The sequence below is a fragment of the Vombatus ursinus genome, unplaced genomic scaffold, assembly GCF_900497805.2.
Source record: "Vombatus ursinus unplaced genomic scaffold, bare-nosed wombat genome assembly UNPS02014841.1, whole genome shotgun sequence".
Classification (NCBI taxonomy): Eukaryota; Metazoa; Chordata; class Mammalia; order Diprotodontia; family Vombatidae; genus Vombatus; species Vombatus ursinus.
In genome coordinates, this window is record NW_020954619.1 from 30,562,421 (window position 1) to 30,587,009 (window position 24,589).

A 24,589-nucleotide genomic window follows, 5' to 3' on the forward strand; every position below is an offset into this window, starting at 1 on the left:
AATAGTGGTTTGGCCCACCAAGTTCTGTCCTGGGCCCTCTTTTCTTTTCTCTCTACACGATCTCCCATCAACTACGCTGCTCTTAGACTTTTTTGGATTAATCTGTCCTCCCCTTTCCTCTACCCCATTACCTTTCTCCCCAGCCCGGCTTTTTAGCTTCCTTTTGTGTGTTGTCTTCCTCCATTAGATTGTAAGCTACCCTGAGGGTAAGCACTGTATTTTTTTTTTACTGTATTTTTATCCCCAGCCTTTATCAGAGAGCCTGGCACAGAGCAGGAGTTTAATAAATGTTTATTGATTTACTATTTAATTTAGTGATCTCATGAGTTCCCCTGGATTCAACTATCATCTCTATGCTGATGATTCTCAATTCTACTTATCTAGCTCTAACCATTTCTCCCGACTTCCAGATTCACATCTTTAACTGTCTATTTGGTTATTTTGACATGGATGTCCCACAGACATCTTAAATTCAAGGTGTCCCAAACTGAACTTATTATCTTTTCCCCTAAACCTTCCCCCCTTCCTAAGTTCCCTATTGATACTGAGGGTACTACCATCATGCCCAGTCTCCCAAGCTAACAACTTAGATGTCATTCTTGACTTCTCACTATCTTTCAGCTCCTATATCCAATCTATTAACAAAGCCTGTCAATTTCACCTTTTCAACATCTTTTGAATATGCCCCCTTCTCTGTTTGATGCTATTAGCACCCTGATGCAGGATCTGACTGTCACATCTTTTCCTACTAAAGTCCATCTTCCATTTAATCGACAAAGTGATTTTCCTAAAGCACAGGTACAAGGAAATCTCTTGGCACATGGAGGAAATCAGAACCTTTCCCCTCTGTGGAAGTAAAGACTGTACCCAATGACAGAGGATGATATGGCTGAACAGATGATTTGGCCATGCCTGATGGCAACACTTGATACTGGCTGCTGAGAGCTATGAGAGAGCTAAATGTAGGAGAACCTATGACAGAGAATAATTCTTAATGCAGGGCTACCTGCTGGAATCCCTGCATCACTGAGACAGTGACTGAGATATTCCATGGATCTTTGGGAATGGCTTATGCTCAGTGACAGCAGTCTATTTTCTAAAGTTCTCTTTTCGGTTTGATTTCACCTTGAACATTCAGTAACACTTTCCTGCTCAAAAAAATGTTCCTTCTTTAATTTTATGAACCTCATGCTTACAATGGGAGCAGAGGAACAGAGCAGCAGAGAACCCTGGGTGATGGTGGGGAGTAATCTCTCCAGATATTCCAGATTGGAGTTAGAGTCAGATTATTAGAACTTACTCAGAGTGAATCCATCCCCTTTCACTTCTCATTGTGAGAGCTTCCTATACAAGAGTTACAAATATGAAAAAAGTATTATAGAAATTGTAATGTACTATGAGTTCAAGGCTACACTTTTCTATGTGTAGTTGAACAGAAAGTTCTCCAGTCCTTGAAAGACTGAATCTCTCTGGGTAATGACATTAAAAAAGGTTTGTACTTTTGTTATGAATGTCTTGAATATTTATGGGTATATAAATCTGACCTCAGAGTTGGGAAGATCTAGGTTCATGTCCTGCCTCAGACATATAGTGACTGTGTTCTCCTAAGCCTCTCCTATACCTCTCAGTGCACTATGCAATTCTCTAAGAGGCTAAATTGTGGAGTGTAAGCCAGCTGGCACTGGTAAGGCGTTTCCTCACAGGAAGTTTCCTATATCAATGGAATCCTAAGTGTAGGCTCATTACTGCCTCATCATATAGAAAGGAATAAGAACTGGAATCATGATTCCATAGGCATGAGAAAATCCTGGTTGAAAAATTTGCCTCTCCCAAAACAGGTTACCTTCTTTGTAACATATAAATGTGGAGAGTTGCCTAGAAAACTGAGAGATTCAGTGTCACACTAGGAACACACATTCAGTATTTATCAGAAGCAACACTTGAACCCAGGTCTTCCTAGCTCCAAGACCAGCTTTTTATACACTATGTCCTGTGGCCTCTCCCATCACATGAGAAAAAAATATGCATAAAAATATTTTTGCCCAGAGGTCAGGTTTAATTTTATGGCTGTTTTCCTCACTTTTCTGTTTCATATATCAGTAAATCATCTTTCAGTCCATAATCAGTTACTATGAGCTAGATTCTACACTAGGTATCAGTGATACAAACACAAAAGCAAGAGAGTCACCACCCTCAAGAAGCAGAGATTCTACTAAATGCTTGAAGGAGCTCTTAAGATAAAAGTCTACATTTTAAATCGAATTCAAAGTTCCATGACCTTCCCAGGGTAAATTTTTCACTTCTGATCTCATCACCATGTTGCTAACTCAAGCCTGGACACCACCTGTCTCAACTCTTCCCAATGGCTTCCTTTATAGAGGGCAGAAATTGGATTTTAACTGACTCCACTTTGCATCTGTCACTCTGGTTTCAACTCCAAATGCTGGTGACCCCCTTGTTGTTCTCTACGCTGAACTCCCCCACTTTCCTGCTTCCTTTTGTGTGTAGTCTCCCCCCCCCCCATTAAATTGCTAAGCTCATTGAGGGCAGGGACTGTTTTTCTTTTTCTTATTTGTGTCTTCAGAGCTTAGCACAGTGTATGGCCCATAGTTGGCACTTAATAAATGTTTATTGAATTGAATTGAATTTTGTTTATTTAAAAAAAGTTATCTTTCCATTTTTAGATGCCTACCTATCTATCCCTCTTCAAGGGACAGATGAGTTATCCCAAGTTAGCTAAAGACTAATCCTCCTCTATATGAGGAGAAAATGTCACTTATTCTGCAAAGTTTTATCCAGACAAGTATAATAAAAATGCTGTCTTTTCAACAGATCAAATACAATAAGAAAAACAGTCATCATTAGTAAAAAGAAATCTGGGAAACTATCAGTGAAAGAAAAGGTAGTGAAGAGATAGAGGAAATAAGGACGAAAAGAAAAAGGCTCATCTCTTCCCCAAAACCCATGTATACTTAGTACACATGGGCATATTAGTATAAGGAAATGTCTGTATGAAGTCATAAATCCATTACTAGTTTTAAGACTGAAGGAAGCAATACTTATATGATACATGAGTGTCATTTTCTTAGAAAAATCAAAATTATTTGAATCCTGATTTCAATGAATAATTACTCAAACTTAAGGTCTCTTTATGTTTTATCTTGAAAATAACTAGGCAATTTCAGTTAGTGTATAAACAAAACCTTTTTAAAATCCACAATATTAAATCATCCAAAAAGAATTATTACCTAAATTTCCAAAGAATCCAAACTTTTAAAACTTTACACAAAAGCATTCAAGGCATGAGTCTTCTCCCTAAGTAGAATTCCAACTAAAAATGTCTCAATGTCTGTCTCTCATACATGATAGCTGAGAGTTCACATTTTGCTATGATGAGGTAATTTTTTTTCTCCAAACAACAACTAGGATGAAAACATCTATCTTGGTTTAAAAGTGAATGGTTTGGTTTTGTAAATAAATGAAAAGAAGAGAGGCAGTGTAGTGTTTTGGGTTGAGAGACAACCTTGAATTCAGCAAAGTCTGAATTCAAGACACGACTGAAAAATGACTAATCAACAACAAAAAATGTCCATGAGGCAGAATGAAAGAAGTTGAACTTATTATGAATGCAAAGATTTTACACAGTTACATCCTATCCACTGCAGGCAGTAAGGCCCAGATTTAGGAGCAAAGGGAAAAAAGCAAGAGTAAAGGATAGAACTGGTTTTTATTTGGTAGTATTTTGTTATTTTGATGGATCCAAGAGCTCATCAATGTGGGATATCATAAAAGAAATCAGCAAGTTTTGTTGTTGTTCAATGTAGTCATTTCTTTGCATAACCTGAGTCCCTCCCACCCCCCAAAAAGGAAATATGTGTCAAATTTAAAGGTGCTTCCACAAGATAAATTTCCAAAATGGCTGAACCACCATCTAAGGAGAAAAACCTCATAAAATAGCATTGATTACTTAAATACTTAAAGCTCCTACTCATGCATTCTTCACTCCCCAGCCCATGGTACTGTGCATAGTCAGTACAGGATACCTCCCAGGCATATGTTTCAGAGTCCAACTGAGGTGGTCCCTATTTCAAGCAATTTTAAATAGAGCAAGTAAATAAGAATAGAGGCAGAGGGGTGGCAATAGGAACAGATTAGCATTAAAGTAGTAAAAGCAAAACTAAACATTGGGACAAAATAAAGTCTTAAATGGTTAAGTTTACCAAAATCTACACAAAATAAATAGAGAAAAACACAATCCTATCAATAATAACCTTAAATATTAATAAGAAATAATCATAACTTAATTTGTTCATTAAATATGAGTGAATGAAATAAGCCAGCAATATGACAGTGGCAGAATGATTAAGAAAGCAAAACTCAACAATGTGCTACATACAAAAAACATATGTAAAAATAAAGACAAAAAATGAAAATGAGTAACTGGAACAAAATATACTGTCAGGTGATTCCAGAAAAGCATGAGTTGTAATCGTTCCATCAAACAAAGGAAAAAATAAAAATTCACATGTCCCTAAGAGATAAATAGGGTAGGTAGGTAGGTAGGTAGACAGACAGATAGACCATTTATTAAGCACTTACTATGTTCTAGTCATTGCAGTAAGTGCTGGGGGTACAAATACATAAAAAAAAAAAAAAAACCAAGATGTCCCCTATCCTCGAGGAGCTTACTTCCTAATAGGAGAAGGCAAAAAAACATAATGGGAAGATGGAAAATGGCGGGGAGGGTTAAAGAAAAGGGTACCCATATAGGGACAAGTCTGCTGAGGCCATAGAGCAATGTGGAAAATGAAATGAGCAGGGAATGCAGACAGCATGGGAAACAATATCAATACTATATGCACCAAATGGCATAGCAACAAAATTCATAAAGGGGAAGTTTATTTGTATTCATTTTTAATATTTTATACACTCTTATAAGTACATATTATCTCTATCATTAGTTCCTTGAGAGCACAGACTGTTTTACTTTTGCTGTTATATCCCCAGGACCTTAGAAGTAGTAGGTATTTAATAAATGCTTCTTGATTTGAGTGATAGGAGACTTTAATGCTCCTTTTTCAAAGGTAGACAAACCAAATAGAAATAGGGACAAAAAGTAAAGTATAGAAGTAAATGGACTACTGAGGAAAAAGTTAAATTTGAAAGATGTGAGGTAATCTGAATGGGTACATTAAAGAATATTTATATTTTTGACACTACACACACACACACACACACACACACACACAATGTATGAGGGCACAGAGAAATTATAAATAAAACTTTAAAAGACAGAAATCCTTTACAAACCATAATGTCAAAAAAGTGATTAATAGAGGAAAAATAATCAAATGACACAGACCTAAACACATATTTAATAATGACATCCTGAATAATGAATAGATCAAAGAAGAAAACTTAGAAACAATTAACAACTATGTGAAAGAATGATATTGAAATAACATCTCAGAATTTTTGGGATATAGCCAAGTCACTCTCAGAAGAAAATTAATATCTCTGAAAACATATTAACAAAACAGAGAAAGAGAATGCCAAAATTAATTTACAGAATTAGTACTGTGTCAGTCAAACTACCAAAGATTAACATGTTTAATTTTAAATTGCTGATATACACAAAAAAAACGACGTGAACTGAAGCGATATAAACAGAGCCAAGATAATAACACGTACAATGACTATCACAATGGAAATGGAAAAAACTATCACCACAAAACAATCAAAAATTAATGTTGGGAAGTTATAAAAAAGAAGCTTGGTCTCAAAGATGAGGTATGAAGACACTTTCTCCCTTTTTCCTTGACAGAGTGGATGGGAGTGGGGGAACAAGTGTGTAACACTGAATCAGAATGTTTGATATATTGATATTTTAATATGATTTTTTTCCTCCTCTTTTCTCTTTAAAGGATAGCTCTCAAGGAGAAGGAGGGGGTGATGCAAAGAGAAATCTAAGCAATGTAAAGACAATAAATTTTCAAAATCTTTTTTTTTTTAGTTTTTATTTTTCCCTGAAACAAAGGCCGACACTTTTAGCCCCAGTATTTTTCCTGTGAACATGGTTATGTGATAGAATATCATAGTCTCTAAAGAATTAAAGTTGACGATGACCAGAATGACAATGGAGAGATGTATAGTGGGCACAGATAGACTATAGCATATTACCAATGGATTTGCGCAGAAGTGACAGAAATAAATGTTATCAAAGAGACATAAAGAAAAGGAGCTTAGTTAGAGTTTAGTTAGAAGCAGGGGTGGGGAACCTGTGGTCTGGAGGCCACATGTGGCTTTCTAGGTGCTTGGATGAGGCTTTTCGACTGAGTCCAAGTTTTTCAGACAAATCCTTTTATTAAGGGCAGCACTTGAGTACCTAGCGGGCCACATGTGGCCTCCAGGCCACAGGTTTCAGACTCCTGGCATTCAATAAGGGATAGATTGTATACTTCATTGATATCTCTGTGATGTCAAAAGATCTTGAGGATGGTCTTCAGCACAATAGGTATACCCGGCTGTGACTGATTTACAGGAAAAAGAATTAGGTTGCTTTCTTCACTACTGGAAACAGTACACATACTGATTGAGACCACAGATTCATCTAAGAATCAAAGGTTAAGCTAAATGAATGTTCCACAAATGCCTACAACATTAAATAAATCAACAACATCAATCAGCACATATACAAAACAGAGTTAACACAGTTCCCAAAAGGCCAGAATACTCAACTTAAAATCACAGAGAAGCTAATGCATAGGGGAATATCTGGTTTAATGGGAAGAACTAGCTCACCTGGACATCTTAGCCTATGTTTACCAAGTGGCACGTTGTTATATGCTATAGACAATATTTTGCAAACAAACATTGTTGCAACTTCATCTGCATTCAATATCAGGAGGTAAAGAATATGGTGGTAAGAAGAAGGCCTAGTCATATTAGGGGACAGAAAAGTATCATAAGCTTTGAAGAATATTAAGACTGTCACTTACGCGGCTTAGCATTGGCGACCACAATAATGCTTTCAGTGGAATGCACTGAAGGGTATCTGCTATTTTCTCCTTGGCCTTGACCACTGCTGTATTCTATAACTTCTGCATGTCCAAGAGGAACACTCCATTTTAATAAATATCTTTGGCTGGTTGATATAGCCCCACTGCTTTCATGTGAAGTGCTGAAAGAATCAGAATGGTTTTATGAGATATTATTAATTATACGTTTTATGGCATTTCCTGACACAGAGGACATGCAAATAAGGGATGTTTAAGCTGTTAAATTATAGGGGTTCTGTCTTTTTTTGGAACAGGCTCCACTTGGTTCTGTATTTGGGCTCCAAATACATTAGAGGGTGGAGGAATCTTTCCAGCTCTGAGTCAGAAAACAGAAGGAATAATAGTGAAATTATATATTTGTTCAGAAAGCATTTACAGTACCCAACTTAATGTTTAATTATCTATTAAAAGGAATGAGCTGGCCCAGTGCTGACCATCATATTGAAGAATTTCAAAGAGAATTATAGGGTAATAAACTCTATTTGGTCAGAAAATTATCTGACCTTTTCTTTCATGTATCTTAGTGATAGTTTAAAACAAAAAACCTACTCCATCGCTCTTTTATGATCACAAGATTACAAGATTATGTAGATTTTGAATGCAAAGAAATCTAAGTGAACAATAAGTACACTTTCCAAATTATGCTGATGAGGAAACTGAGTCCCAGAAAGGTTAAGTGACCTGTCTGAAGTCACCCAGGTAAAAAAAATAGCAGAGCTGATGATATTCAAGCCATGTTCTCTGGCTCTGAGTCAAATTCTCTTTTTTGTTCTATAATAATGTTGTTGATATATATATTCAATAGCTGTTATTAATATATATTCTCCCTGTGTTAATATTAATCGCTAGTGTTAATATTAATAATGCTGCTAATACATTTTAATAGCTATTAAAGCTTAAAACAACACTAAGACTTTTGGGACACTTTATATTACAGTGTGAGATTTATAAAGTGCACTACTATCCTTTTATAGAGGACGAAACTGAGGCTTAGAGAGGTTTTTAAGTGACTTGCCCAAGATCCTAGAGCTAGTATATGTCTTCTTTGCTGGCTCATCACCCATATCAATCAGTCAGTCAGCCAAAAAGGATATATTAAATGCTTCCTATATGTCAGATACTAGGCTAAGTTTAGAACCACAAAGAAAGTAAATAAACAAAAAAAAATCCCTGCCCTCAAGGAGCTTTCATGCTAATGGGAAGATGACATGTAAGTCACCAGTAAATCATTTCACTCTCCATCTGCAGTTATATTTGGTTTCAACTCTAAGGAACATGAAGCTCCTCCCAGGATAAGCTGAGCACTTCTAATACTCAGCATCTTCTCATCTCCCTCAGCCTTCCAAGGCCTTCCTTTGTAGAGGGCAGGAACTGGACTTGCAGCTCACTCCACTTTTCACCTGCAGCTGTACTTAGTTTCAACTGCAATTAACAAAATTACACTTCCTCATGTACCTCCTGTCTCTCTCACACACACCCTTTTGGCTTCCTTTTGTATGTTGTCTTACCCAATTACATGGTAAGCTCCTTGAGGACAAAGGCTGTCTTTCTTTTTCTTATTTACATCCCCAGAGTGTCTAGCACATAGTGGATACTTAATAAATTTTTATTGTATTGAATTGATTTGAATTAATTCCTATAAATATATGCAGAGTAGAAGGAAAGTAATCTGAAAGGGAAGGCATTAGCAGCTAGAGGTGAGGGAGGCCAGGAAAGGCTGAAAGCTAAGAAGCAGAGGTGATTGAGCACGGTATTCTAGGCATGAGGGGACAGACAGTCAGTGCAAAGGCAAGAACAGAGGGTATCACATTCTGGGAACTGAAAGTAGCCCAGATTAGTTGGCAAATAAAGTTGAGAGTGAAGCAGAAGATGACAAGAAATGAAAGAGGCAAATTATGAAGAGATTTAAATGTCAGAGGATACTAGAGGTTGATACTATTTGATACTAGAGGTAATAAGAACCACTGGAGCTTATTGAGTAGGAGGCTTGGATGACATGGTCAAACCTGCACTTGATTTTTTTGGAGGCAATCAAGGTTAAATGACTTGTCCAGGGTCACGCTACTAAGTGTCTGAGGCCTATTTTTTTTAAGCTTTTTTGGTGAGGCAATCAGGGTTAAGTGACTTACCCAGGGTCACACAGCTAGTTAAGTGTCTGAGGCCAGATTTGAACTCAGGTCTTCCTGACTCCAAGGCTGGAGCTCTATGCACTGCGCCACCTAGCTGCCCCTGAGGCCTATTTTAAATTCACGTCCTCCTGACTCTAGGGTCATTGCTCTATCCACTGCGCCACCTAACTGCCCCCAAACCCACACTTGAGAAAATTGACCTTGGCAGCTAAGTGAAGGATGGTTTGGAGGGAATGTGGGAGTGTCTCAAGTATCACCTTCAGTATGACATCTTTCTTGATTCTCCCAGTCACTAAGGCCTTCCCTACCAAACTACCTTATATTTAACTACTCTGTATATATTTGTATATATTTGCCTTATATTTATGTTGTATATAATTAGATAGATGGATCATAGAATGATAGAGAGAGAACATTTATTAAGTACTTATGTATCAGGCTATGTGCTGAATGGAATATAAATACAAGAAAAAAAATTAGTCCCTGTTTTAAAGGAATTTACATTCTTCATTTTTATATATACTTATAGTCTCTCCCATTAGAATGGAAGCTTCTTACAAGCAGCAATAACACCTATAATAGAGTCAAGAGTGCCTGAAATGTAGAAAACAATAAATATTTGTTGATTGATTAGCAGAGCCAGGATTTGAATTGTGACCTCTACTGAATCCCAAGTTCAGGTCTCTTCCCACTATGACTTCATTACACCTCAAGAATTTATTAAGTACCTTCTATGTGCCAAGTACTATACTAAGCCCCAGGGAAACTGGTTGGCTATTGTCCTTCATTCTTAAAGAGGACCAAAATGACATCACTATATTGGAGTCAAGGTACAGTGTGTCTGACTGTGGCTGATCAGCCCAATATGAGTTCAGAAGGCTCTACCACAGGTTGGGCACAAATAGTTTGTATGAACATTTGGAGTGGAGATGTCTCTAAATTTTTGCATCTCATGTTTCTTTTGAGCTACTGAGACAAACACATGTAAAAGAAAGAGTCCTTTCCCACGTGGAGCTTACATTATAATGGGGAAGATTATACACAAAAGGAAGCTTGAAAGCTAGGAGTGGGAAGAGATAGAATGTGGCACTAAACCTTACACTCACATAGTTTTATAAAGCATTTTCATTTCCATGATCTCTTTTGATTTGCAAAGCAAACCTGCTATGAAAGCAGGTATGACTATTTCTGTTTTGCGGATGAGGAAACTGTTGTAGTTGTTGTTCATCCTTCATTTTCAAAGAGGACCAGCGACATCACGAGGTGATGTCTTGATTTGCGAGTTAACTGGACTTAAGTGAGGCAGAGTTGCACAAAGTTGTTAGCCTCACTCTCTCTTTCTGAGTCATTGAAGTACAGTGGCAGGACAAAAATCAAGATGACTGGCAATGGCCCCATATGCAGTGGATGATCTTCGCATCTTCAATATCTGACTAAGCTCTAAGCACTCTGCAGGGCCCTGGCAACTTCATGGCCACTGGAACAAACTGTTCTCAAAAACCCATTCTGCCAGATAAATCTACACATTTTTGGGGTAGACATCCTCCTAACTCACCAACAGGTTTGAGGCTGCTGCTTACCCTCAACCTGGATTAGCCCATCTTCAGAGGCAGTTTTCTATGGTGTGGCCTGAGTGGCCCTGAAAAGGACGCAGTGAGCCCTCACACCAGAGATGCTATTCCTTCCTGAATACCCCATACATCATACATAAACCGAGGACCACAGAACATAAATAATATCTGCCAGGTGATATTTACTTGCAAGCAGTAAAACCAAAGACGAAACTCTATGTCTTTTGATTTATAGTTATTTTAATATAAGCTCCTTGAGGGCAGGAGCTCTTTCATTTTCTTCTTTGTATCACTAGCAACTAGCACAGTGCCATGGTAGGCATTTTAGAAATGCTTAACGAATGACTGATAGTCCAATGTGCATGATGAATGTGCATGTCTCACATCATGTCCTGGGAACTACTTGTATCCAAATTTACGTTTTCGAAAAAGATCAATCTTCAAGTGACTATTAAAAGAAATTCTCTATTTATATGGAAAACACTATGCTTTCAGTTTTTCACTCTCATTCATGAGATGGTCAAGATTGGCTTTTGTTTCTCTAATTTACCAAAAAGCATGGTATAGTGCACAGAGACGACCCCAGAGGCAGGAAAAACTTGGTTCTAGTCCAATGTCTGACACACAGTAACTGTATGATCCTGAACTAGTCAATTAACTGCTCCAAGTCCTAGGATAACTTTGTAAAAGCCCGAAGTTGCAGACCATTTGCTGACTCAAATTAGTAGAGGAAGTTTTCTCGCAGAGAATTTCCCACACTAATAAAATTTCAAAAAAAAAAAAGTAAAATGTAGAATGATAGCTTGTTAGAACTGAAAGAGACCTTTGAGACCATTCATTCCAAACATCTTATTTAAAATCGAAAGCTATGGAGGCTCAGAAGGTCCAAGTGATTTGTCTAGAATCACCCAAGTGGCAGAACAGACTAGAATCCTCTAAGTCTTTCCTCTCAGTATCCAATGCTCTTTCCACAACACCACAATTTCTCCATTGCTCTCTGTATGGACGTTGTCTCCTACCCCTTATTCTAGAGGTAGGATCCGAAATGGAAAAATCCTCTTTTGTGCTTTAATATGAAGCTTTCAAAGTAGATTTGTTTAAAAAAGAAGTTGTCAGGATTATGGTACTTTCTATAGAAAATGTGGTATTTTTGCTTTCACATATTATTAGGAAAATTCAACACATAAAAGTTCATTTTGTGAAGATACAAAATGCATCATCAGCATCAATGAGAACTGTTGAACTGACTTTCCTAAAAAAATTGATCATAAACATATCTGTGGTCAGAGTGAGGCCATGCAACAACAATGTGTGCCCTGGAGCTTTTTTCTTTTCTTTTTTTTTTCCTGAAATTAGTCTGACCATAAAACATGAATAATTAGAAAAGCAGCGTTTGACTCCAAATATTATTTTAAATAACAATGGTCTGAGTGCTACATGCAACAAATACCATGCATGGTTCTGGGAAACCCCGCAGGAACATTTGCATTCCAGGATTGATTGCGTATTTTTCTTCTTTTATTATGAGCAAATATTTTCTTATTCTTTCAACTCCTTCAAATGCTTTTTCTGTTATTATTCTTATCATCATCAACAACTCACCTGTCTAAGCACCCTAAGGTTTATAAAGTCTCTTCCCCATAATACTCTATTGAAAGTGTTCTCTCAAAAGTTAATAAACAATCCCTTAACTTCTAAACCCAATGACCTTTTTTCAATCCTTGCCCTTGACTTTTCCAAGGCTTTTTGACACTATCGATTGCTCATTCATCCTGCACAGTCTCCCTCCACACCTCCCCTCCCCCTCAACTTCCCTTCTTGGCACCCCAGAGTCTGCTCTCTTGGCTTTCTTCCTAACTGCTTGACCACTCCACAGTCTACTTTGTTGAATCATTATCTCTCAACTGCTAATCTTGGGTGTCTCAAGATTCCATCCTAGACCCACTTCTATGGCTAACCTCTCCCTTGGTGACTTCACTCTCATGGAGTCAATTACTCAAATGGACACATAAAGTCCATTGGCCTATAGTTTGCAGAGCCTATTCTCCTTTCCTTTTTTTTACAAAAATCAGGCCAAGATTTGCCTTTCTCTCTCAGGTAGTTTATAGTTTAGTTGGGGAGATAAGGTATAAATATATGAAAAATTAAATAATATAGGAACTAAGAAGCCAGTATAATACATGAAAACACACAAGACAACATTAATTGTCAAATCAGAGGGAAAGACAATGTGTACTCTAGAAATATATAAAAAGAAATGTGGCTCATGGAAGGGAGTATTTTTGGAGGACTTAATGAAGAGGGATTTCATTTCTATTGAAACTATCTTTTAAGTAATTCAGGAATTATTGAGAAACTAATATAAATTCAACTTCTGAATTCAGCTGTGGTAAAACTAAAAAATAAAACAAAACAAACAAAAAAATCTCAGTAGCCTATGAGCCAATCTTGCCAACACCTAGTTTTGTACCTTCATCTAATTCATTACTTTCTCTGGCCCTCATGTTTATATTAATGTAAAAAGGAGTTAACTAGATGATTGCTAAGTCAACTTTTAGATCTAAACTCTCATAGTTCTATGGGACATGGGGGAAGTAGAGGTGGGGGGAATTGTTTTAAAGACATAATGATACATCTTACATAGAGCAAAGAAAAAACTGGCATAAATACCACCAACAGGCCCCATGGTATGATATGGCACTGAATGTACAATCAGGAACATCTGTATCCAAATACTGTTTCTGAAAATTACTATCCATGACCCTAGAAAAATCATTCAATTTCCCTCTGCCTTATCTATAAAATGAAAACTTAAGTGTCTCCCAAGTTCCCCCAAGATCTAAATTTATGATCTATGATTATCCCATTACTTTTACCCACAAAAATAAGACATTTTGAGGAATAAAGTCACTGTCAGGAAAGAAGGCCTAGCATAGTAGAATCAATAGAAGAAAAGGGAGATAGAATCCTTGAAAATGAGAAAAAGTCAAGAGAGTGGGAGGAAACATTATAAAATAAGTTTAACACTGAAAACAAGGGTTTTGTTGATGTATTCAGTAATTACAGTGTGCTACATGCTTTAGTCTAAAATTTCAGTGTTTGTAGAGGGGAGTTTTTAAAAAAGAACATTAGTGACCATCTTTTTTTCATGCTTTATTGCATTATTTCAAAAAAAGCCTGATGATGTCAGGGAGTCATCATGTTGGGCATCCCACAGTGGTAGGAAAGGTAGGAAAGTATGCTATAGAAAAATCAAGATATTATAGCAGTAGTTCAAGGGAACATGAGAATTAATGGAAGAGAAACCTGTTCTCTGTTGGCCCCAAAAGGAAAAACCAAATAAAAGATAGCTAAGCATGGAGAAGTCAGTATCTGTCAAATTTAAACAAATATAAGTGTGATTTAACTACATCATTACCAGTAGTCTTTTAAAGGTAAATTGATCTTCTTTGTGGGAAGTTGGTCTGGTTGGTCTACAGGTAGTAGTCCCTCCATTTGGAGAGGCAGCCTCATGTATTAAAACAGTAAAACACATGTCTAGAATCATAAGACCTGGGATCAAATCCTGTTTTTGCAACTCATTACCTCTGTGACCTTAGTTGTTTCATCTATAAAAAGGGATTTTGTCTCTAAAGGCCCTTTGAGCGCTAAAATGCAATTAATCTTCATAATGTTAAAATTTGACATATTTTACAATGTTGGGAAAATATTGGCAAGAATTTCTTGATAGAATTTTACAACTTCGAACCACATTTTCCTAAGAAAGCACTTAAAAAAAAGATTATTCATCTGAAAAGTGTTTTTTTAAAGCAGCTTTAATTTAGGATTGAGAGAAGCAAAGTAGCATAACAGAGGAAAAAGTACCAGATGTAGAATCAGAGGGCATCATGTCAAATCTCAGCTCTGCCATTTACTATATATGACTTGGGCAAATCTCAATCTCTATGAATCTCAGTTTCTTCATCTGTAAAATGAAAGATGAACTAGATGATCTCCAATATCCCTTTCTAGCTCTAAAATCTTAAATAAACACCTTTCTCCACAGGACTTAGCCTGACAGGTTCAGGTGTATCCCAACATATGAAAGTAACAGTCATATTTTCTCTACATGAAGAGGTCTTTAGAATTCCAAATAAAATTATGCATATAATTTTGTTATATGCAACATATAGCATAGATGTGCTCATAGACCAATGTGTTGTCAAGAACAAATGTAAAGGAACTGTTACCAATAAAAGGCAAAATATACATAATAATAAAGAGAAAATAAAAATCAATAAATGTGGTGGTGGTTGCCTGTACTCCCTGCCCTCACCTAGAGGGTGAGCCCTGCATTGCAAGCAAGCCTATGCCTAATGGGGGCATCTGAGCCAGGATCAGCATTAGGAACTCTATGGGGGCTCAAATTATCTCTCATTTTCCTCTTCCTGCTTTGTCCTATCCTGGTCACTGGCCATTGTCCACTATCTGGGATATAATGACCATGCCTTTCCCCAACCCTAGATCCCTTTACTGTCCTTCCACTCCCCATGTCCAGATTTTGGGGCATCTTGAAAACAATATTCATGTTTTTTCTTCCACTTCTCTCTTTACCTCACACTCCCAAACTTGTGTTGAGTTATGGATCGAGTTTGGAAATAAAAGTTGGGTAGTAAACTGATTTTTTTTTTAAAAAAAAATGTAGTTGTGGTTTCTCTCAGATGAATGAAATTTTCCTTAACAACTCTGGATCTTCAGATGAAGATGATCCCTCCTTCCTCAAATACTTGAAGTAATCATCTTCAAGTATCCCTTGCCAAGACCTCTTTTTTGTACTTGTCGCTCCACTTTGTGTCGCAGTTATTTGTCTATTGGTCCTTTCCTTCATTGGATATGAAGCTCCTTGAGAATAGGGGCTATGTTTTATCCCTAGTACCAAGAACATCCCTAGGATCAAGAACAGTGCCTTGCCCATAGCAAGTACTTAACATAAATCTGATGAACTAAAAAGAATATGTCTCTATAGATTAATAGTTGAGAAGTTTGTATAAAATTAGTAAATAAAAATACAGCAAGAATGAGACTATAAGAATGAAATAAGAGAAGAAAGTATTTGACAATTATCCAGCAAAATTTGGATAATAAAGTTAAAATAGAATATAATAGTTATAGTGACACTTATTCTACCAGATTCAATTTTGCCATAACACACTGGGTTAATGTAGCTATTTCTAAAGCCCCTGAAATCACCCAACTATCCTAGTTATAGTAAAATAAATACCAAATTTACTATAACATACATAAAACAACTTTAAAAAATAAAAAGATCCGACCCATTTTCTTGTTTATCTACCCTCAACATGAAATATTAACATATCTGATATAATTATATAAGAGTAGCATATGTATAGTTTATTGAGTGGAGCAAGCAGCTGGAGTGACAGAAGTTGGGCAATGACCAAGAAGAACAACTGCAATGGGATTTACAAGGGTTATAAAAAGAACAAAATCCAATTTCTCAACTCTGAAATTGTCCATGTGCACATTTCAAAAATAGATAATCACATAGTGGATGTTAAATGTTAAAAGACCCTAAAAGTGTTAATGTACCTTCCAAACTACCTACTTTCTTACTAAGAATAATTTAGACTGAATCCACAAAAGAGTAATCTATGTTATAATAATGTTTAATCATTTAAACATTATTTTAAGCACCTACAGTATTTAGGATTATGGTTGGTACTAGAGACAATAGAACATTTAGATGAGATGTAGTACCTGCCTTTAAATATCTTATAATCTAGTTACATGGGTAACTGTAAATCATAACAGTTCATGTCAAGTACAAATTAGGATCATAGATTTAGTGACATAAGGGAACTTAAAGATAATTTAGTTTAACCCAATTCGTGGTTGGGGAAATTGAGAGTCAAAGAGGTAAAACAATTTGCCCCAAATCATATCAGTACTGACACAGAATGCAGACTCTGAGATTTCAAACTCGTTTTTCTTTTTATTTTACCATGCTGCCCCTTTCTCATTAGAAATATGCAAAAATTTAAAAAAATAAGTACCACCTGAGTCCCAAGGGGAAAAGCTGTTAAACGATAGAGAGGTCCAAGAAAGGACGAAAATTTAGTGGCATTTAAGATGGATTTTACAGAATTGACTAGGAAGCAAACATATGACATGTCAGGGGAGGTCATTCCAAGAATGAGATGAGCATGACCAAAGCCAAAGACATGGGAAGGTATGTTGCCTTTCCCATGGAAAGTATGTTCAGAGGACAAAGGGTAGATTAGCTTAGCTTGGAGTAGAGAGTATGAAGGGGAAAAGTATAAGATGAGTTAAATGGATCATAGTATTTTGCAAAAAACCCAAAGAATATCAGTCAGAATGCAATGAAAAGAACATGGGATTAGAGTCAGAAAAGCAGGGTTCTAGTCCTGGCTCTTTCATTTACTAGCTATGACATTGGAGACATAAATTCGTCTCTCTGAGCCTCAGTTTCCTCATTTGTAAAATGAAAAGGTTAAATTGGGTGATCTCTAAGCATCCCCTTCTAAATCTAACATTCTATATCTAAAGTGAGAGAATTATTAAAACTGTCCAGTTAAGCAAAAAGAAGAGCATAACTCAGTGGATAGGAAGCTGGCCTGAGAGTCAAGACGAACTGGGTTCACATTTTGCTTCTGCTACATCCTGGCTGTGTAACCTTGAGCAAGTAACTTAACCTCTCAAGGCTCTAGGCAGGTTGCAGAGAAGGTTTTGACCTAAATTGGTAAAGGAAGTTTCCTTGGCCTTTTATCACTGAAATCCAATTCCCATCCTAATTATTCACAAAAGTATATAACAGAATCATTTCAAATAGCCAATGTGAGCACTCAAAGTTATACTTACCGGGCACTAACAGTAGCACACATTAACACATCATTCAACATGAAGAGTCGACGTTCTTTGGTTTTGACAATCTCTCCTTTGTCATTGTAAACAGTTTCTACCATATCATCAGAACGAATGAGGTATCTGTTGCCACTGCTGAGAAGCTAAAATTTCAGAATATACAAAATATAATAATAATAATTCATTACAATTAACCATTTAATGGCAAAAGCACATGCAAACATCATGGCAGACTGTATACTGTTATTTTGCTGTATAATCTTCTCAAAAGATTTAAAGAAAAGTTTCACTGACCTAGTTGCTCACAAATTCATGCCCTATATATTTATTTGCAATTGGGCAAGTGACAGTTTTAAAAGAAGTTGTTCATTACCAAAACAGGCATTTTTCACAGTCAGGCGATTAGAAACTTTCCTTTAAAAACAAATTTCCAAATTGATAAAAATTTGAGAAATGGAATAATTCATTTATTTTTACCTACCATTTAGCCTAACACTTCTATTTAAACTAATTCACCACATAAATACTCCATCCATTACAGACTCCCAAGTCCTTGTTTACACTGTTACTTTATGAATGTATTGCTTTCAAAATTTTTAAATTGTTGTACAGAATTTGTGCATTTTGTCTGTATTGAAGGATATTTCTCCATTAGTGAAATGATGTAGGAATCATCTGTCATCTACAAAGTAAAAGGGTTTTCCTTCTTGATCTTTTACTTTAAAATGTAAACACAATCCATTGGCTCATAGAAATATAGACTGAAAGCTAGAAGAGACTTTGGAGGCTACGATTTTACAGATGAGGAAAATGAGACCTACGGAGGTTAAATGACTTTCCTATCACAAAACTTCTAAGTGTCAGAATGAGGATCTGGAAACTAGATTGCCTGACTCCAAAACCAGTTTTCCATTACACTATATATTGTCTCTTTCCTAATCTACTTTGAAATAAAGTAGCCCTTCTTCTATTTGTCTAATGGTAAACATATCAGCATAAAACATTTTCTTGCAACTGCTTTTACTGCTGCTTCCCCAGTTCTAATAATTAACAAAATGGAAAAACACTAGATAAGCAATTTAATTTAGCACAACCAAATTGGCTTCCGCAGTCTATTTAGAATTTGAGGCTATGTAAGTAGTTGGTTATTCAACAATGATTCTTCCAGTAACTAAAATTGTTAGAGGTTTGTGTGGTAAGGTGGCTGAGTGTTAAATATGAGGTGATCATTTGAAGAAGGCTCTGAAGTTTAAGGCTATTTTACTTTTTTGATTTGGGAAAGTCTTAAGAAACATTAGCAAATAGAATTCTGTTTGGATTTTTGGTGGGCTAGGAGCTTCTCACACTCACAAATGCAGTTCATGACATTTTTTTAGAGAAACAGACATACCGATTTCCTATGGGACCATAGGCAAGACACAACCTCCCTGAGTCTCAGATTTCTCATTCATAAAGAGTTGTGCTAAATGATCTCTGAATTCCTTTCCAGCTTTAATTCCTATGCTTTTAAGAACTGGGCAAGACTTTTTTTTTTTCAGACTCAATTTCCTTATCTGTAAAATGATTAGGTTGGACTAGAAATTCTCTAAAGAGTTTTCAAGTGTCAAAGTTCTGTGATTCCATATATTGCAGGTGTGCCACTTGCTACCTCTGTGATTCTGAGTGAGGCTTCCCTTCTCTGGGCCTTCATTTCTTCATCTGTTAATAAAGGGGAAGAAAGTAGGTCTAGATGATTTCTAAGGTGCTTTCCAGTTCTAAATCCATGATCCCATGTTGTTTTGTCTGGTCAAAAAATACTGAAGGATAAGTGCTCTCAACCCATTTAAAATTAACCAGGCCATAAGATTTAGAGTTTGAAGGGACCTGAGAGATCGACTACTTTAACTCTCATCTTACAGTGAGGAATAATGAAGACCAGAGAGGTAATATGGTTTGTGTCAGATCACAGAAGAATCTGAACCTAGGTCCTCTGGTTCCAGATTTTCATTCTATCACATTCATTCTATCTAGACATGGCCGTGGAAATAACAAGACCATCACAAATAAAAGCAGTTGTTATACTATGCCATTAGGTATTATTAGTTCTTTGCTTTCCCTATGGTACTCAGCCCAGCGTTTTAAACAAAAAAAGTTCTCTGGCATTTGCCACTTATGTGCAGGTATTAACTGTTATGTGTGTGAGAACAATTTACAAAATGTTATTATTTTTTTTTCTTTATATAGTATGTAGATACTTGCAAATACCATGATAAAATCAATAGAAAATTAGAGAATAATGGTGATTTGTAAAGAGCAAAAGGATCTCAGTCTGGCATGACATGATGCAAAATTTGTAGGGGATTTTTAAGACAGTACAAAGAACTATAGGGCAAGAAACAACTCATATACCTAGGATAAAGATAAAATGCCTCTTTTTTAAAAAATTCCTTATCATTTTCTATAATTCAAAACAAAGAAACTATGAAAATTGGCAGGTGTCCACTGACCAGGTAGATCCTACAGGAAGTTAGCCAAAGACTCAAGAAAATTAGATTACTTGGAAGAGGTATTTTTTTTCCTTTAAAAGATAAAAGCCCCTAAATCTAGGGATGGCTTCCAAAAAACTAATGTATATCACTCTTGGGAATCTAGTAAATATGACAAAGGTCAGTTAAAAAAAATTAGCAAGTGCTTTGGGCTGTTATTTTCAGACTGTATTTTGAAAGAGAAAGGAATGTGGTGACTTTTAAAATATTAGTGAAAACTTTCTAAGAAAGTCATAGTGTATTGGTACACAAAGAGAAAGCAGAAGTCTCAGGATTTAAGTAAAAAAAATTGTTCAACCTTGTTTAGATATCTTTCGTTTATGGCTTTTGCTATCTGCTTGATTTCACATCGCTGATCTGCATCACGTTTCCTCTCATTGAGCTTCTCTGCTAATGTTTCAAGCTCTGTAAGCGCCATCTGCAAGGGTAGCCTGTCAGGGTGTCCTTTTGAGGTGTTCTTCAACATGTCCTTTTGGGGAAAAAAAATTAAAAAGCTAAGCGGGAAAGGTATGATGGCTCCTGACAAAAAAAAAAGAGGAGGCTGCTATCCTGCAGAAACTTCTCACCCCCACAACTGTTATTCACGACTCCTGGGAAAGAAGGAAATGACATTAATTGCTTCTAGTGAAAAATAAATCAAGCACCTTGGGAACAAGACTTGCCTCCAGTGAATCACTATTTGGCTGAACATGCAAGCAGCCTTTTTGGAAAAGAAACAATGGCTTATGCAATGGCACCATTAATAGAAAAAAAAATAGCTAGTCTTTTATAATAAAATGAATACTGATTCTCTGCCTAAAGCCATCCCCTGAAAGCTCATTGTGGGACAGAAGTGAGCCTTGGTTCTCAAAAGCTACGCCAGAAGAGCAAAAGGTCTGGCAGGTCCTACCAAACTGGAAAGACTGTAACTACAAGCCTAGCAATAGAAGTTACATAGTGAATAGGAAATACTGGATGGCATTATGCAATCTTTGAAACAAGTGCTTTTCTGAAGTTTTGCTCTCCAGAATATTATTTATAAAATCCTAGCACTAACTTTTCCTCCACTGAGACCATGTTAAAATTAGTGGCCTTCTCTCTACCAGCAAATGTAATACTGTCCTATTGCTGTATCCAGGCGATATATCTGGGGACGCATGAATAGAGGTAGCCTTTGTGTATGAGGACTCACAAACACTTTTACATTTTACACACTCCTCCATAAAACAACTGTGTTCTATTTCAACTGACTGATTTTTTTAAAAATATGCCATTTACTATATGTAGGATTATGCTGTATATTCTATAATTCTTAATATCAATTTAATATGTGACAGGCAAGAGACTCATACAAGGATATATACAGTAATTTTATACCTTTCTAACCTAATCTCTGCTCTTGTCCAAAATGAAACCTCACACCAACCATTATAGTCTCCTCAATGTCATCTGAACATGAGAAGCTTATTCTCAACCCAATCTAAAATAATATTTAAAAATCAATCCATAAATATTAAGTTTCTACTATTCATAGGGCTAAGCACTATTCTAGGAGGAGGAAATGCAAATACAAAAGAGAATTAATATACCCCCTCACAAATAAAAGACAGAAGGTTTACATTTTATTGAGAGAATACAACATGTTCAGAGGTCAATAAATGTAGTATATCTATAAGAGAAACAAGAAGTGATTTCAGGAGGTAAGGTGCTCATTTAACAACTGGAGGGATGAGAAAAGTCCTTGTAAATGAGGTGGCTCTAGATCTGAGCCTTGAAGGGAGACAGAGATTCCAAAAGAGACAAGTAAGGAAGAAGATCATTCTAGGCATGGGGAGGGGAGAAGCGATGGTGGGGAGGGGGGAGGATGGCAATGGAGGTAGGAGATGAAATGTAGAATATGGACAACAGCAAGTCGCCTAGTTTGTTAGGACCACAGCATATATGAAGGGGTGGGTAGGGTGGGGGAATCTGATTAAGACATAGACTGGAATCAGATTGCAAATGGCCTTAAATGTCAAAAGGAGGAGTTTGTATTTTATTCTAGAGGCAATGAAGTTACTTCAGCAGGGGAATGGCATGGTCAGACTTGAACTTGAGAAATATCAATTTGGAAGCTGTGTGGAGGACAGATTGTAGAGGAGAAACAAGGATTCCAAATAAGAGGCTATTTCAACTGTCCAGGCAAGAGGTGATGATTGCCTATAGTACAATGGTTGGGTCTAAGTAGAAAGGAGGACAGATGCAAGAGACAAGATAAGACTTGCCAACTGACTGCATATGCAGGGTGAGAAGGAGTTGTTGAGCATGGAACTTCTGAACCTAGGTGACTGTAAGAATGCAGAGCCCTTGACAGAAACAGGGAGGTTGGGAGGAGGAGGTAGATTAGGGAGAAAGATAAGTTGTGTGTTTTGAGATATGCTGTTTGTAATACCCATGGAACATTTAGGTGATGTCTAGCAGAATGCAGGAGATTCAGAACTAGAGTCAGGAGACTATGGCTGGATATATTGTTCTGAGATTCATCTGCATAAATATGATAGTTAAATCCTTAAGGAAAAGTTGAATTTATGAGTAAAGTATGAGAATCATCTGCATAAATGTGATAGTTAAATCCTTAAGGAAAAATTGAATTTATGAGTAATGTGTTTTGTAAGCCTAAAAGCTTCATAGAAATGAGTTATTATTATCTCTGTAGTGTGCTGTGTGCATCATATGGAACTCTTAGGGAAAAGGAAACCCATCATAAGACCTAGAGTGCTAAGGGCCTTCAATATCATCTAGTCTAAAACCCTGAACTTTACAGATGAGAAAAACAGAGATGAAAGGGAGGAAATTGTCTTACCGAAGGTCACATAGATAATAAGTGGCAAAGCCAGGACTCGAACCCACTACCTGGGACTTGAAACCCAGTATTCTTTTCATGAGGGCATACTCCCAAAGGACTGGAATTTAAGAATACCTCAAAGGGTCAAGCAAACTGACGAGCCTGGGTCAGAGAGAATCAACAGATTCTTTCTGGAAATGCTTAAGGCAGTTATCCAAAGCCAATAATGTTGGTGGCAGAATTACTGAAGTCACATGTGTATGACTGCTTCTGTTTAAAAGCAGCTCTGACAGCTTCACTCACATGATGCTGTGCCTAGAAGATCCCTTCCCTGCCTGCCTCATCATCCCCCTGCTGTTGTACCAATGTATCTCTAGGGCAAAAAGGCTAAGAATTTCAGGAAAAGGTATATCTGTACAGACTGAGTCTTTTAAGTCATGCCCATCAAAGCATGCCAATGATTTTCAGCTGCCCAAAAAACTATTATGTTACTCCCTGAAACTCTAGTATGGGTCAAAGAATCACAAAACCTGAGGATGTATATTCTGTTCAATTTAACAAGCATTTATTAAGCACCTGCTGCATGCAAAGACCTTGGGGGTAGGGGAAGAAAGGATGTAGTTGGAACAACATCAGACTCAGAATCTCCTCAACAACAGCCCTGATAAACTGTTATCCAGCCTTTACTTGAAGACTTTCAGTGGGAAGCCTTCAATCACTTGTGAACACTTACCTTATCAAACACATGCTAAACATCTACTGAGATTTAGCAGTTTTTCTCAGTTTTTGCTTTTGTTTGGGATTGTCTAACACACCAATCTAACATACATACAACTTGAATACATCAGACTTGAGAGTTTTTCCATTATAAAATAACATCTATTTAGATGTTAATAATAGTAATAGCTAATATTCGTATAATGCTTTTTATGTGCCAGACATTGTACTAAGCACTTTGCAAATATCATCTCATTTGATCCTAACACAACCTTTAGAGGATGGGGCTATTATTATCCCCATTTTACAGATGAAGAAACTGAGACAGAGATTAAGTGACTTGTCCAGGGTCACAAAGGTAGTGAATGTCTAAGGCTGGATTTGACCTCAGGTCCTCCCGACTCTAGACCCAAAGATCTATTCACTGTGATGAAAAGCTACCAGCTCAGCTTCTTAACCCAGAATTTGCAGACAGCCCCACCTTCCAGATAAATTTCAGGGTGGGGGGTCTGAAAACTTATGTGGGGAAAAATTATATCTTCATTTTCACTAACTTCTCCTTCAATTATGAATGTAGGCAACAAATGTTACTCTGAGAAGGTCTCCATAAGGGGTTATGAGACAGAAAAGTTAAAGAACTCTGGCTTTGAGATTTACAAAACATTTTAGGAAAGTGAGGCCCAGAAATGTGAAATGACTTGCCAGACTCACCCAGGTAGAATCAAAGGTAAAATCTGAATGCAGATCTCTCTTGACTTCCAAATCATCACTTTTTCAAATCATCACTTTTTGTGTTACACAGCTAGTTAGCTCTTTAAGAGAGCTGGGGTTGGGGTGGGGGGACGACAGTAATAGATATAGATAGATAGATAGATAGATAGATAGATAGATAGATAGATAGATA

The 24,589-nt window shown here is 36.7% G+C and overlaps 1 protein-coding gene across 4 annotated transcripts in view; it reads right to left on the reverse strand.

The window, feature by feature from the left end:
• Nucleotides 1-24,589, reverse strand: part of ARHGEF10 (Rho guanine nucleotide exchange factor 10) — a 224,582-nt gene that overhangs the window by 85,966 nt on the left and 114,027 nt on the right. For all 4 annotated transcript variants that reach the window (XM_027840416.1, XM_027840417.1, XM_027840418.1 and 1 more), the window contains 3 exons: nucleotides 20,464-20,634; nucleotides 17,638-17,783; nucleotides 6,999-7,180 (listed from right to left, as the gene is read on the reverse strand). In XM_027840416.1, the coding sequence (XP_027696217.1) occupies nucleotides 6,999-7,180; nucleotides 17,638-17,783; nucleotides 20,464-20,634 (499 nt within the window). The remainder of the gene's footprint in view (nucleotides 1-6,998; nucleotides 7,181-17,637; nucleotides 17,784-20,463; nucleotides 20,635-24,589) is intronic.